Below are 15,860 nucleotides of genomic sequence, written 5' to 3'. Positions count from 1 at the left end.
TTTTATTGATTTCAGAGAGGAAGGGAGAGGGAGGGAGAGAGAGAAACATCAATGATGAGGGAGAATCATTGATCGGCTGCCTCCTGCATGCCCCCTACTGGGGATCAAGCCCACAACCTGGGCATGTGCCCTGACTACAAATTGAACCATGACCTCCTGGTTCATAGGTCGATGCTCAACCACTGAGCCATGCCGGCCAAGCCCCCAGATTCCTTTCTTCATGGAGCAGACATCCTAGCAGAGGAGAATCTGTTCACTCCGATGAACAGGAAAGTCTTTAAAAGAGTTAACAACCACTGCACCATAATGGGATACGTGCAGAAGCTTGATGGTTAATGATAGCAACTACCATTTATTATTCAACACTTATTTACCGAGTGTTTTCTATATGCCAAGCTCTGTGCTAAATGCTTTACATATGTTATTTTATTTAATCTTCACGCTCACCCTGCAAGGCAGATATTATTATCTCCATTTTTCAAATGAGAGAATTGAGACTCAGAGAGTGTGAGGAACTTGCCCAGTTTCCCCTCGCTGGCTTGCATTGTAGCAGAAGGCAGACAGTGCTTAATCCTGTTTGCAGAACAGGGGAGAGCTCCGGAGAGGGCAGTGTTGGACGGGGTCTCAAAAGTGAGCGTGCAAGTTCACCAAGCACAGGAAAAGGGAGGATGCCTTTTGGACCACCATTCCCAAGTCATAACGTTGCAAAAGATGTGATGTAGAAGCGGAAAAGCAAGGGCTTAGATAGCTGGGCAAAAGGTTTTGAGGGTAGGAGGCAGCATGAGAGGCTGCTGGGGCGGAGGGAGCCAGGGTGAAGAAGGGCTTTATAAGCTAGGCTTTTCCAAAACCTCCTGGGATTTTTCTCAAGAACAAAGTAGATATCTATACAGCACACTGGGGCAAACGGACATGGCTGTGGTCCTGAGCAGCTCCTGGGGCTCCTGCTGCCCCAAGCCTGCCCTGTTGCCCCCAGAGCTGCGAGCATCGGTACTGAACTCCCTGTCACGCATTGTGGGACCCAGCACACAGGCTGTGAGCTCTGCAGTCAGCGCTGGGAGCCGTTGCAGGATTTTAAGCGGAGGAAGGACACAGTCAGAAGGGCAGAGTAGGGAAAGGATTGGAGAGGGAGGCAGTTAAAGGCCGGGCCCAGTTCAGAGCTGTCCATACCAGGGGAAGCTGTCAGCTGTGGACCAGGAGGCCCCAGCCAAGGTGGCAGTGACCGTGGGTCACAGACAAGGGGCTTGGGAATGATTTAGGAGGCAGATTCCACAGCCTTTGGTGAGGGATGGAACGTGGTGGGGTGAGGGCTTAGTTGAGAATACTTCCAAGATTTCTAGAGACAGAATTTATAACTGAAATGTCTCTTCTCCTGGGTAAAATTCCAGCCCCAAATTTAAAAGGATCTGCTGTCAATACTTCACAGAGCAGCACAGACATTGCACATTTCTCTGTATCAGCCAATGAGTGAATGTACCAAAGGGAAACACACACACACACACACACACACACACACACACACACACACACATGCATGTGCACACATGCATACAGCTGCACACATGCACACACACAGGAAAAAAGCTCCAGGGGAAGTTTGCCTTCAGGACCCTAATGCTGAGCTCCTGGGACACCCCTCTATCGGTCAGAAGCCAGCTGTCTCCTACTGCACAAGACCTCCCAGTCCTACAGAACAAAACCCCAAAATGCTTCTGATGGAGACACGAACCTTAGAACTGTTTTCTCAAATAAAATTCCATTTTCCTTTATTGTTTCTTCCTGCAGGAGAAAAACTGTGATAAAAATTGGTCTGTCATCGTTTTTAGTTGAAGCAACAGAAAAGTGATCGAAACATTAAATACCACAAAACTCCCTTTTATGGAACGACTAACTACCCACAGCACAAACCCCACTGGCAGCAAGGTAACCAATGGGGAATGTGAAGTCCTGTCCCAAGTCACTGTTTGGCCATCAAACAAAATGACAACTTTGGTTCAAGCTGGTGGCTGGAACAATGGCTCGAAGAGGGAGTCAAACCTTCCTTATTCAGGCTCTCTCTCCCAAAGAAACAAGTCATTTTCCTGAATAGCCAGTGTTTCCAGGATTTATGGGTTCCTTTAAGCACCAAGTTCTTTTTTTTAATGGAACCATTTGGCTAAAACACCTTCTGAAATATATCCCATCCTTTCCTATATTCTTATGCAAATGATACAGAACAAAATGTAATCGTGGTGACTCAAGGCCATCATTGGAAGTTCCAACTATAATTTTGAGCTAAAAGACTTCAGGACTTTTTTTTTTTTTTTAATGTGTGGAGTTTTCCCAACATGAAACCGCATCATTTTTTTTTAGTCCCTTTATCTGTTTTTACAGTGGATTTTGTCTTCTCCTTTGCTGTCGGGCTCTGGCTATCCTTTCTGCCTATCACTACTCTTGCATCTTAAGCCTGCTTGTTTCTTTTCATAACATGCATCATTTCTATTCTGCTCAGAGCCTGAAAAACAAATAGCCCAGCGTCTTATCAGGATTGTACACAGAGTAGGAGTAGGCAGGCTCTGTGAAAGGCAAGGGCTCACTCATGCTTAACTATGCAATGGTATCTTCAGTGTCTGGGATCAAATAATGGGGAGGGGCCGGGACAGAGAGGACTTGACATCAGCAAAACCTGAATTTGACCTTAAATAATCTACTTGCTATCTCTCAGCCTCAGATTCCTCCTTGGCACAAATAGAAAGAATAACATCTATTCCATTAGGTTTACTGTGGGGATTAAATGGGTTAATGCATGCAAAGTTTCCAGCATGCCTGCCACATGACTATCCTCAATTAATTATTGCTATTATTATTATTATTGTTATGGATTTTGTGACATGCATTGTGACTGCTCAAATGGTATTTTTCCTTATCTCCTTGCACCACCTCTAAGCTGGAAAGAAAGTATTACGGGTGCCACGACCAAGGGGAATTCCAGCTGTAGTTTGAGATGGAAGCATGGCTGTAGCTGGGGAGAGTGCTCAGGTCCTTCATGCTGTTGAGGTCCGACCAGGGTCAAGTGCACCAAACCAAGTCTCCCAGTCAAGAATTGAATTACAAGTCAGAGTAAGGTTTCCAGGCAGAGACTTGGGGACAGATAATAGAGAGGCAACAAGCAGAAAGGACACAAGGAAAACAGCACCTCAGAGGCAAATAACAATTTCCCCTTATTGGGAACAGTTTAGCCTCTGAGTCAGTTTTCATTATGGTTCACTATTTGGTCACAGAGCATCTATCTCGTGAGTCATTGCTGAGGGATTGAGATGAAGGTGGGAGGCCTGATAATGCAGGGTGGGTGCGGGGGGGCGGGGGCGGGGGGAGTCCAGGAGTCAGAAGCCAAGAGGAACATGGTTCAGAGTGGGCATGGTTCAGGGTGATTGCAGACAGCCACATCAGGCAACATCTGCGGCTCACGTTCATTGGTTGGTGGGCAGCATCCGGGGTGGGGGGAGGATGGTGAGGTTGGCCAAGAGGTTCAGGGCTGCAGTGGCCCATAAGCCAGTGATACCACTTCATAGAGACAGAATACCTTCTGCTTCCAATGTACCCGCTTTCCAAGCGTGGCTTAACGACTTGTCAGTAAACCCTGTCGCTCCTAATTCCCCTCTGGCCATCTTCACTCATATACAAAGAGAGAGGTCAGGCTCGTGTGCCTGGGACTCAGATCACTCACTGTTATTTTATATATGAGTCAACACACTGGCATCCTTGCCCTGTTCTTCGTTTAAAATGATCTAATTTCCCAATGACACAGTATCACCATCATTTGCTTGGCCATTCCCCTAGTGTTGGACATGTGAACTGTATTTAATGTGTTTTGTTTGTTTCTCTCTCTTTTTCCACCTCTATCACAAAAAGCTTCACCATTGGATACCTTTGTACTTTTTCTTTGCTTTTGGATTTTTTCCTTGGGGAACCTACAATGGCATGGGATTACAAGGTCAAAGGCTATGAAGTGTTCCATGCTCTTATCCTATATAATAAAAGGCTAATATGCAAATCGACCAAAAGGCAGAACGACCAGTTGTTATGATGCGCACTGACCACTAGGGGGGCAGACTCTCAATGCAGGAGCTGCCCCCTGGTGGTCAGTGTGCCCCCACAGGGGGAGCACAGCTCAGTCAGAAGCTGGGAAAACAGCTGGAGAGCGCAGCGGCAGTGCTGAGGATGCCCGAGGTCTCCCAGATTGTGAGAGGGCACAGGCCAGGCTGAGCGACCCCCTCCCAAGGGCACGAAATTTTTGCACTGGGACTCTAGTTACTACATATTAAGCTTATGAACTTGCCTTTATAACTCCAAACACTTTCAGAAAACTCTTTTTCAAATCTAATGTTGTATGTTAGTGCTGCAGGCTGCTGAGGAATATTAGATGAGTCAACGTAAGCACTGTTGGGCTAAAGAAGCATCAATTAGGAAGGAGGAAGGAAGGAAGGAAGGAAGGAAGGAAGGAAGGAAGGAAGGAAGGAAGGAAGGAAGGAAGGAAGGAAGGAAGGGAAGGAGGGAGGAAGGGAGGAAGGGAGGGGGGAGAGAGGGAGGAAGGGAGGGAGGGAAGGAGGGAGGAGGGAAGGAAAATGGAGGGAGGGAGGGAGGAAAGAAGACAGGGAAGGATAGGCTGAAAACCTGTGGTTTGTAACGGTAGATTCCCACTCTGTGGCCATGTGATGGCACTCAGTGGTAGGTGACTTGGATGTTGAGAGAGGAAATATGTTGTGTGGTCCTCTCGAGCTTACTTAGCCCAGCCTGGCACTGTACCCGAACCTCTTCCCCACCCCTGCACGTGTATATTTTTAGCTCTGCCATGATGGCATCACACTGGAGCTGGAAGAGCAGAGCTCCAGATGCACAGCGGATACCGAGAGACTCGCTTCTGTTTTCACTTCCTTCATCTCCCCAAGGGTTTTTGCAAAACTCCGAATTATGCTGCCACCCACTTTGTCTTTTGCTGAACTCCCAATTTCTTGTCTATCGTTGGAGTCAGACCTGGGTCAGAATCCTGGCTCTTGATACTGTGGCATACCCTGTGTGACCCTAGGCAAGTAACTTCACCTCTCTGAGCCTCGTTTCCTTCATTTGGACAATTGAGGCGTAACTCGGTGCCTGACATCTAGCTCAGTGAATGATTGCATTCTGTGATCATGGCTGTTATTATGGTTTAAGCTGTGCTTAAACCCACAGAAGAGATCATAAAATTAGAAAGATAAAGTTTCTTGGTCCCATCAGTAAAACGGGGACAATATTACCCACCTGGAGGGTTGTCATGAAGAGTCATTACTGGTGCACGTAACAGAACATGGTAGGTACCTAGTTGGGACTCTGTTATTGTGCTTCCCTCTCCTCCTCTACCTTCCCTTCTCATCCCTTCCCTTCCCTTCCCTTCCCTTCTACCTCCCCTGCCCTGCCCTTCTCTCCCTGTCTTCTGTTGGGATCATCACCACTGGAAAAGAATGTACTAAATCCCTCCCTTTCTGCTCCCTCTGTGGGTGGACAGGCAAGATAAACTGGGAGCAGGGAGATCCGTGGCAGTGGTACGGCCGGGTCGTTTATAAGGAAAAGAGAGTAAACAAACCTCCAGTGACTGAGACAGGAAAGCTGCGGCTAAGAGGAAAGCAGCCCGGATGGAGGCATCAGACCAATCAACCGGCCTTAAATCTCCGTGTCACTGCAGAGGGCCTGTCTGCCGGACAGATTCCGGGCTGGTTAGTTAATGCTCCCCAGCGCAGAGGGGAGAGCCAGGGCAAGATGAAGTCATGGCTGAAAACAGTTGAGGGGACAGTCAAGGGATTGTGAATAAAATCCTTAATTGTACCTAGAGTTGTACATTTCATGAAATCCTATTTTCACCGGATGGCTTTTCGTCATCTGAGTGGACGGTCAGTGCTGGAGAAGGTGATGTGCTTAACTATTTTAATGGGAGTTTTGTTATGTGGATGGGAGAGGAAATGGGGTAGAAAAGCGTGCAAAGCTCCATTTCTCTGCTAACTTCATAGCCCACGTTACAACCAAGACCCAGTTATTCAAGCGTAGACCCCGAATAAGTCAGTGATAAGCAAGGCTGCGCTGTGGGAGGGGAACAGATTATGGAGATGGCCTGAACATAGAAAGTATATGTCACAGGTCAACAAGACAGCACTGGGGACACAATACCCCACATCAGGAAGAGGACATGGATGTAGATGTCCGGGACAACGAGGATCAAGGCATCCTGACGTGGGGCTGTGCTGGCATTGCTTTGGTCTCAGATCATGGCTCAAAGGTTGGTCCTCGTGGGAGAGGCCACATAGGTCTCCATGATCTGGGGTGAAAATGTAAGTGTGTGGAGACCTGAGGAAAACAGAGCACATGGATGGCCACAGCTGTCAGGCTGTTGGAGGGGAGTGTGCTCCTTTGGCCCCTCTCAACATGCTGTGAAAATTTGGCATAACATTTATCATGCATTACATGTGTCTCTCTTTTTAGCCAGGTCCCCCACTGGACTGTAAGCTTAGGCAGGGACCCATCTGAGTAGACGTTGCATTTCCAGTGCCAAGGACAGTGCCTGACATAATCTAGACGCTCCATAAATATCCGCTACAGTCATTACTTTCAGCTAATGACAACCAACTTAAGACCCTATACTCTAGAGCCAAAATACTTGGGTTTGAATCCAGCTATTGGACCAGATATTTGTATGCTGATGGATGGAATGTGCTGGTGTTGCTCAGTAATGCATATGGACTATAATTACTCTTGTAAATCTCTGCCTCAGTTTCTTTCTGTGTAGAAGAGCTATAATGGCAGTGCATATCTCATAGGGTTGTTGTGAGGATTAAATGAGTTAATGCATACTAATTGAGCACAGTGCCTGATACATAGTTAGTGCTCAATCAATGTCAGTTATCAAATATCATTATCATCACCATCATCATTACCATCATCACCATCACCATCAGTACCATCATCACATCCACTTCCCAGTGACCAGATGCAAGTCACTAAACTCTGTGCATCAATTTTCTAAGTTCAATTACATGCTCACTCAGATCACTTTTGGCATTGATACCTTCTGGTTCTCTCTCTGGTATGTGTTACACTCTATCTATATTAATTACAGAAACTGCTGAATCCCAGACTGGCTTTCTCTGCCAATCAATGCATGTTTGGACCACCTTCCCAAACCAATAAGAGCTGTGTGCTCAGAGCACTCAACTGCATGCGTGTGTTATAATTAGCCTAAGGAAAATATGACCAGAAAATGAAAACCTATGCAAATGCATCGTGTCATAGTTTTCAGAGGCAGAGAGGACATATCTTCACATTACCTGCTCTTTGAGATTCTCCACATGAGAGCTTCCATCCATCAGCTTATCTACCAAAGAGTTAACAAAAAATCTGATAATAAAATGCCAAGCTCTTGTGTACCAGCTTGTCATAGTACCCACTGTCCTTTTTGGATGGGAGAGCAGGACAATGTGAAATGAGAAGTTGAGAAAAATAACAGAAGTTAGAATGAGGTGCCAGAGGAAGGCAAGCATAAAATAACTGAAAATACAAGGGGAAAGGTGTGAAGAATATGGACTACAATTGCACTAGTAAATGGTATTCACGGAACGCAGCCATTTGTATTAAAAAAGGGACATATGGTGACTATGCACACATATATATATTCATAAAGCATCACTATTAGATTATACAACAAATTGATAGCATTTGTTGCCTGTAGGGAGGAAAGATGCAGTAAAATTTACTAAATGTTTCCCCCTTGTGCCCTTTTTGGACCATGTAAATACATTACTGATTGCAAAACGGATTTTTAAAAAGTTATTTCATTGGGTGATCAGAGAATGAACCAGAAGTTGGAACCTGGATTCTAGTTCTGTCACTCAGTATCCATCTGTGTGAATTTAGAGCAAATTCCCTGGACCTCAACTTCCTCCCCTGAGAGTAAAATTAGCTCTTACATCCAGCTCCCACCTCTCAGGATTTGCACTCAACAGGGAGCGAGCACAGTGCTTCAGCAGAGCTCCCTCCAGCTCTGGGGAGCGCAAGCCCACCAGCTCTCTATCCCAGACCTGGTCCTTGCAGCCTTTAATCTTTTATATGGTGCTCGGGGGCTCCTCTTTGCCCTCTTACCCCTGGAATTTAGTGCTGGTGGAAGATGGGGATGACTAAAAGGGCAAAAAGATAGCTGACGAGTCTAAGAGTGAGCCTAGAAGAGAAAACCTAGGAGAGGCCAAGTGTAATAGACTTGAAGTGAGAGGAAAAGCAGTGGAGATGCTGAAGCTTGTGAAAAGGTAGGATGGAACAGTGTCTCCAGTGCCAACCCCACCGTGGGAGGGTGGGAAAAATGAGCGTGTGATGAGCTAAACCCACAGTGGAGAGGTCCTCCTTGCTGTCCTTCACCAATACAGGCACCCCACCATGACGATGAGACATGTGCTCAGGGCCTGTGACAAGCAGCCACTTCTGTGACCCCAGAGGCCACTGGTAGTACAGGCGAAGGAGGTGTCAGAGAGGACCCCTAGGCTTCAGGCAGAGGTTGGGGAGAGGAGAAAGAATGGGAAGGGAAAGAAGAGAGAGGGAGATAGAGTGAGAGAGAGCCTTGGGCAGCACAGAGACAGGAAAAGAAAGAGAAAGGAGAAAAAGAGAGATCATGAGATTCACAGGCAGACCCATAGAAGACCACCTATCCCATCATATCAATGAACTTGAATGTTAAAAGTAGCGTTGACTCATCACTATGAGCAGCAAAGTCCTAAAACAAAGTGCACTATGCCCTGGCCGGTTTTCTCAGTGGTTAGAGCGTCTTCCTGCAGACCAAAGGGTCTTGGGTTCAATTCCCAGTCAAGAGCATGTACCTCGGTTGATGGTTCATCCTCATCCTGGTTGGGGTGCATGTGAGAGGCAGCCAATCAATGTGTCTCTCTTATATCAATGTTTCTCTCCCCCGCCCCCGCTTCCTTCCACTCTCTCTCGAATCAGTGTGTGTGTGTGGGGGGGGGGGGGGGGGGCGGGGGGGTGTCCTCAGGTGAGGATTAAAAAAAAAAGTGCACTATGCATTCTAAGCAGGGACACCAAGAACCCATCATTAATGTCCCCTCTCCTCACCCACCACCTCCATTAAACCCCAGCAGTAAGAGGACAAATAAGAACCCGTGACCATCAGCAGTAAGATCGGGGGCTGCAAGGACCAGGTCCAGCGTAACAGGCTTGGTGGGCTTACCCTTCACAGGGCTGGAGGGTCCCTTTTTAAGGATGTTGACATCGAAGATCCCATCCCAAGAGCAGAACACACAGGAGAAACAGTTGAAGGCACTGGTGACATTTCGCCTAGAGAACAAAAGACCGCCTTAATTAGGTAGACCGCGAGAGCCCCTTTTAGCGGTGATGTGCTCTGATTCCATAAAGTATTTCGAAGGGTTCTCATGCGAAAGAAAGATCATCCTCATTTTTTGCGGCTCCTGATGGATAAATTAGAGAAAATCACAAGGAGACAGATTCCATTTGATGAAAGGATGAAGCTTTAAGCACTGCCAGGTGTTCAGGAATAGGATGGTGGACTGTCCCTGAGAGGGTGTGGAGAGGGGTTTCCCTACAGCAGGTGGGGAGCAGGGTCAGGTGGTACCTCGGACACTTTCCAGTGCCAGACCTGAGTAGTAGGGCTTGGGGGCAATAGGAACTTGGGGGGAGGGGGCTCCAGTGAAGCCTGATCAACCCAACAAAAGTGTCAGCTCCTAAAATGAGATTATAAAAACATTATTTAAAAAATCGCATTGACTTCAATGGACCTCTTTCTCCCAAGAAACTCATTTCATGGGAGAAAGAGCTTATTATTAATGGTGGTGGTCACACGGCAGAATGTGGACTGGCTGGCCACTGGCCCTTCTGCCGCTGCACACAAGCACCGCACAGGATGCCAGGTGTGGAGCAACAGATGTTTTGGAGATAAACAAGAAAAGGGAAATGTTCTTAAAAGCTTATTATTGGGAAATCACGATGCTAAAGTCTAATTTCTTGGTGGACAGGTTATGTGGGTCAGCTCACGCACTGCCCTGTGAATTTGTCTTTCCAGCCAAGTGTCTGCCAGGCTGGGAAAGCTAATTCACACGAGCTGTCCTGTCCGTGCGGCTGCGAGAGCAGAGATAGTGTGGGGTAGGGTTTGAGAGCACAGGGGATGGGGCCAGACTGCCTGGGGTCCAAGGCTGCTTTCCTGCTTAGGAGCTGTGGGGCTTAGGAAGAGTGGCTCAACCTCTCTCTGGTAGGGATTCCTCCTCTCTGAAGTAGAGAAAATAATTATCTACCCATAGGATTATTTTGAGGATTGAACATTTACAACGGTGATGACACTTATATTTCGTGTAAGCCACTTAGAACAGGACCTAGTGCTGAGGAAGTACTACATTTCTTATTATATCGTTGTTATTATTGTTGTTATCTACCACAATACTTTTTTAATCCTCCCCCCAGGATATGTTTTTACTGGTTTCAGAGAGAGAGGAAGGAGGGCAGGGGAGAGAAAAACATCGATGTGCAAAAGAAACATCCATCAGTTGACTCCTGTATGTGCCCTGACCAGGAGCAAACCTGAAACCCAAGTATGTGCCCTGACCAGGAATCAAACCTGCAAGCTTTGGGTGTACAGGACAATGCTCCAACCAACTGACCACCGGACCAGGGCTATCAATACTTTAGAGAGAAGCATGATGGAGGGGGAAAATCTTGGACTTTGCAATGAGTTGGAGCTGAGTTTAATTCCTGCCCTCCAAGCCCCTTGGTTTAACAACTGTAAAACAAACAAAATCTCCCCTGCAGGGTTGGAGTAGAGATTAAATACAATATGTTTATGTGTCCAGTTCAGTGCCTGGCATATAGAAATATTCAAGCAACCTTAGTTCCTTCCCCCTCTTTGTCACTGTGCCAGGGTGCTGTGCTAAGAGGTAGGAACATAAATGTGAATGAGAGGTAGTCCCTGTCCTCAAAGGACTCACATCCGGAAGAAAGACCTGGACACGAGCAATGATGAGGTGCTACAAGGGCTATGAGGGAAGTACCCATCCAGTTACCTAGTAGGCAATAATTAAAGAAGGAGTTGAACTTCACTGAGTTGGTCAAGGTATTGGTCAGGGAGGAGGTGGGGGCATTCCGGGCTGGGTAGGGAACACACTGTGTACCTTTGCCATAAAGAGAGCCACTGGTCACAGCTTGGGGTCACCGTTCATCGCTGAGTCTGCCTCTGGATTTCCGGGCCAAGACCCCTGGAGCCCGTGCAGGGCACCCCTTCCCCTCTGGGGAAGCGACCACCTGAGCATTAACAGGAACACCCCTGGCAGAGAAGACCCCCAGGAGACCAAGCAGCATGTGTACGTTTCCATGAGGAAATTTCCAAGGAAGAAAAAGCCTAAGCTAGCTGAACAAATCAGAAACATAAAATGCCCTCAAGGTTTCTAGCAGACAGAGCACGGTGCCACCCGGAGCTCGGATGCTGGAAGATGGCCCATGTGTGCCCTGCTTTTCCTCAGGAACGGCGTGGAGCTCACAAGGTTGCCCCACCTTGGCTGGGATACGTGTGGCTGAGGCACCTCCCAGGACTGCTGGGACCGGGCTGAGAGCACTGGTGTCTGAGCCATTGTTAGGGGTCCCATAAAACTGGCAGATTCAGAACGCCCTGTCCCCCAAAGCCTGCAACAGACATCTTCAAATAACCAAATCCAAAGCGGAATTTCAGCAAAGCCCAACTTCCATAGCTTGTGCCCCAGGTGCATGAGAAGGGGCTCCAGGGGTTGTGTATGTGTGTGTGTGTTATGTGCATGTGTGTTGTGTTTATGTATGTATATGTGTGGGTGAGTGGGGATGTGTAGAGCTCGGATGTCCTCTTCTCCGGAGACCAGAGGCAGGGAATTGAGATGCTGACAGGATGCCCTCCAGGTAGGTAGGGAGGGAAAGCCCACCCAGTGCCTCTCAGACACCAGCTGCTCATTTAACACAGATCTGCCAGAGTGCCCTCCCACCCTACTGCCACCTGCCAACCACCCCCCACCCCCATCAAAATCTACTCTCCTGGAAATGTCTGGAAAACTCCTTTATCCCATGGAGTTATGGGGCTAGAAGTGTTACCTGTCCCCGTGAGGCCTCAGTGAGTCAAGTATTTGGAAAGTAGGGGTAGACCTACTGTGCACCTCACATCAACACATCCATTGGTACCTACCACCCACTAAGTGCACACATGCACACTCACATAGAACATATACACCATCATTCTATCCTACACACACCACAACTACTCAAATGGCCACAGTACAGGATGTGCAAACAAGCTCACATGTGTGAGCTACACGGAAATGCCTGTTCCCACAGACACGTGCACATCCCACCCACACTCAGGGCACGACACCCACTCAAGTATTTGTGCAAATGTCCACATACCCAGTGGCGCACTCTCACAGCCCACCTCACACAGTCAGAAGGGCTCTCACACTTAACTGCACAGGGCCCCCCTAAACAGCCTGTATCCACTCCATGCCTCTCCCATCAGCCCGCACACCCCAGCACATCTGTACAGTGCGTCCCCCGCCCCGCGACTCCAGCAAGCGGCTTCCCGCTCGGTGTGCAGCGGCCACAGTGGCCAGGAATTAAAATGCAGCGAGGAGGAGCCGGGCGCGTCAGCACCGCGTCTCCGGGAGCGCACGGCGCCCGCCACCGCCGCCCCGCCCGCCGGGAGCCGCGGGGCCAGTGCGCGGAGGAGCAGGTGCTCGAAGCCCAGCCGCGCCGGCGTCGCGCGCGGCCGCTGCCCAAGTTCGCCCGGGGCCCGAGGAGGGCCGGGCAGGCGGGAGAGGAGGGCAGCCGGCGCCGCCTCCACCGCGGGCTTGGAGTCTCGAGAGGAGAAGGGCTCGAGGAGAAGCGAGTTGGAGTTGGGGTCACCCCCGGGAGGTGTAAGCGGGGCTCCGCAGTCCCTGGCACCTGTGCCGCCGGGGCAGGGAGAAGAAGAGGCAGCGGACTGTGAGACCCGCGTTCGGAGACTCGAGGCACCCCGGAGAGCAGGCTGAAGAAACGACGCGTCCCTCCGTCCAGCCTCTTCGACGGGGCCCAGCAGCCGGCAGCTCTAGCAGGACGCCCTGAGAGCCCCCAGCCCCAGGCGGGAGGGGGCACACGCAACGCTGGGCTCGGGCGCGGGACTTGCGGGAGCCTCAGCCAGTCTCGGTGGAGCGCAGCCGGAGGAGCAGTGAGAAGGGTCCTGGAGGGAAGGGAACGAGGGCAGCAGCCAACAGCGACCACTCGCCCCAGTACACACCCACCCCACCCGCCGAGCCAGGGGCCGCGTGAGCCTCTGGGGGCGCTCATTCCCTGGCGACTTCTCTCCCGTGTCCCAGCACCGCTGGGCTACGGACCGGGCTGGTGGGGTCCTTCGGAATGTCCAAATCGGGCATGGTGGCCGAGTGGCTGCTCTCCCGGGACCAGCGTCCAAGCTGGGGTTAGGCGAAGCAGGGGGGACTCAGTTCAGGGTCCCCCGAGAGACAGGACGCAGGGAGGCGGGCGCAGCACCCGGGGACTGGAGAGGCGGCGCCCTGTGGGGGCCCAGGCAGAGGTAGTGACCAGCGTCGGGCTGCCTTCGGGAAGACAGGGGCCAGGAAGTCTAGGGAGGCACTCGGGAGAGGCCAGCGCCAGGGGCGGCGGGCCGCGGCGGCGCTCAGTCCCGGGCGGGCGCCCGCGGAGGCGGCAGCGGCGGCGCCGGGCGGGCATGCCGCGCCAGCGGAGCTCCTCTCGGGCGCACGCTTCCCTAGCGCGGGCTGCGCGCGGCGGCTGCTGCTGCTGCTGCTCCCACTGCTGCTGCGGACTCCCATGGCGGCTCCGCCCGGCCGGGGCCGCCGCTGCCGCCAGCCGAGGACTGAATGAATGAGCCGGAGCGGTGGAGCCGGGCTGCCCCCGGCCGCGCTCACCGGCCCGGGACGCTTCCGCATGGCCCGCGAGGAGCCGGCGCCGGCGGCGGTGGCGGCGGCCGGGCAGCCCGGGAGCGGCAGGGGCGGCGCGCGCGAGCGGGCGCTGCAGGGGCCAGGGGTCGCCCGCAGGGGGCGGCCGTCGCTGAGCCGCACTAAACTGCACGGGCTGCGGCACATGTGCGCCGGGCGCGCGGCGGCGGGGGGCTCCTTCCAGCGGCGGGCGCTGTGGGTGCTGGCCTTCTGCACGTCCCTCGGCTTGCTGCTGTCCTGGTCCTCGAACCGCCTGCTCTACTGGCTCAGCTTCCCGTCGCACACGCGGGTGCACCGCGAGTGGAGCCGCCAGCTGCCCTTCCCCGCCGTCACCGTGTGCAACAACAACCCGCTGCGCTTCCCGCGCCTCTCCAAGGGGGACCTCTACTACGCCGGCCACTGGCTGGGGCTGCTGCTGCCCAACCGCACGGCGCGCCCGCTGGTAAGCGAGCTGCTGAGGGGCGACGAGCCGCGCCGCCAGTGGTTCCGCAAGCTGGCCGACTTCCGCCTCTTCCTGCCGCCGCGCCACTTCGAGGGCATCAGCGCCGCCTTCATGGACCGCCTAGGCCACCAGCTGGAGGACATGCTGCTCTCCTGCAAGTACCGGGGCGAGCTCTGCGGGCCGCACAACTTCTCCTCCGTGAGTTGCCAACCCTCCGCGCGAACCGCTCCCTCTGCTTCCCCACTCTCTAGAGTCAGAAGGTCCCCACTCCAGGGGGTCGGGGGGTGGGTGCTGGATACTAGGCCCCTGGCGGTGACATCATTCCGTGACCCACTCTTGGGTCCCCTGTGCCTTCTCCTCCAGGTTGTGGGAAGTTGAACACAACTGTAGGAGAAGTCGCCTCCTCTTCTGTACCTGCTTCTCTCCTTCCACTATGCACCCCCAAGTCCTCAACTCTGCTCCTTTATCGCCCTTTTTGGGAATACCAGGCCTCCTCCTCCAGGGCCTCACCTTGCTCTCCCTCCTCCTGCCCCCCTCCCCCCCAACTCCCGCTACCCCATCCACAGGACTCCAGGCAACTGTACTGGGTCGAAGGCATGGATGAGAGGAAAGAGAAGCATGTCTTAAGTGGGGGCTTGTTGTCTTTGGGGAAAACCAACAGGAAGCTCTTCCAAAATGGGCAGGGGCGCGCCGAGGCCCTAGCTTACCCATCGAAGAGCTATGGCTTCAGAGTTCCAAGACCCTGTCAATCTAGGAGGACTGTGGAGAAAACTCCCAGAATATTAACACGGAAGCTGTAGCCAGTTTGGTGGGGGAGACAGCAGTCCCTGCCGCTACTTTTAAACATGGCTTGTGTCTTCAGCATTCAAAGGAGTTGAGCAGTTGGTGGGCACTGGCGGGCTCTTGCCCCCACCAGGTGTGACTAAGGCTGGAGGAGCCAAAGCCCTGCAGTGGGGAAAGCAGCGGGGCAGAGGGATGGAGGGAACAGCTGGGGCCGGGAGAAGCTGTGCTCGGGGTTTGTGAGCCGTTTGCTGTGCTGGTTCCCCCGCGCTGTGGGTCTGGATAATGCAGCTGTTGCACAGAAGGTATCTGCCTTGTGCTGCTGGCCTGGGAGGAGTTTGGGTGCCAAGCCCCAGCGTGGAGCGAGCCTGTCCAGCCATTTGTGTGCAAATGCCTCTTAGGTGGGTTTCTGCTTCCCCACAAATGCAGGGAATGTTGGTGTGTGTATTTATTTGTAGTGCTGCGATGGTGATTTTACCAGCCCTAATGCATCCTTTCTGACAGTATCGTTTCTGACAGAGCTTTTTCTGGGGTGGTAAAGAGAGACCACCATTCCAACAGGTGTCGGCAAGTCAGGCCAGGCCCCTGATTGGCTGATCAGACTGGTCCTTGTCTAGAATGGGAACCCTGGCTTCAGTCGTGCCCTCCTTGCCTGGCTTTCAGCCTGT

The 15,860-nt window shown here is 51.8% G+C and overlaps 1 protein-coding gene across 2 annotated transcripts in view; it reads left to right on the top strand.

Annotated features, from left to right (window-relative positions):
- Positions 1-15,860, top strand: part of ASIC2 (acid sensing ion channel subunit 2) — a gene marked incomplete at its 5' end in the record, with an annotated part of 840,739 nt that overhangs the window by 611,945 nt on the left and 212,934 nt on the right. The window contains one exon of one of the 2 annotated variants that reach the window (XM_079799146.1): positions 12,751-14,610. The exons of the other annotated variant lie outside the window; for it this stretch is intronic. Within the exon in view, the coding sequence (XP_079655272.1) occupies positions 13,897-14,610 (714 nt within the window). Of the gene's footprint in view, positions 1-12,750; positions 14,611-15,860 lie in introns of those variants that run through there. 2 annotated transcript variants of the gene reach the window in all.

The sequence above is a fragment of the Cnephaeus nilssonii genome, assembly GCF_951640355.1.
Source record: "Cnephaeus nilssonii genome assembly, chromosome: 19".
In the NCBI taxonomy this organism is placed as follows: Eukaryota; Metazoa; Chordata; class Mammalia; order Chiroptera; family Vespertilionidae; genus Cnephaeus; species Cnephaeus nilssonii.
Note: the sequence above shows the minus strand (reverse complement) of the source record. Positions and strands in the feature narration are given on the sequence as shown.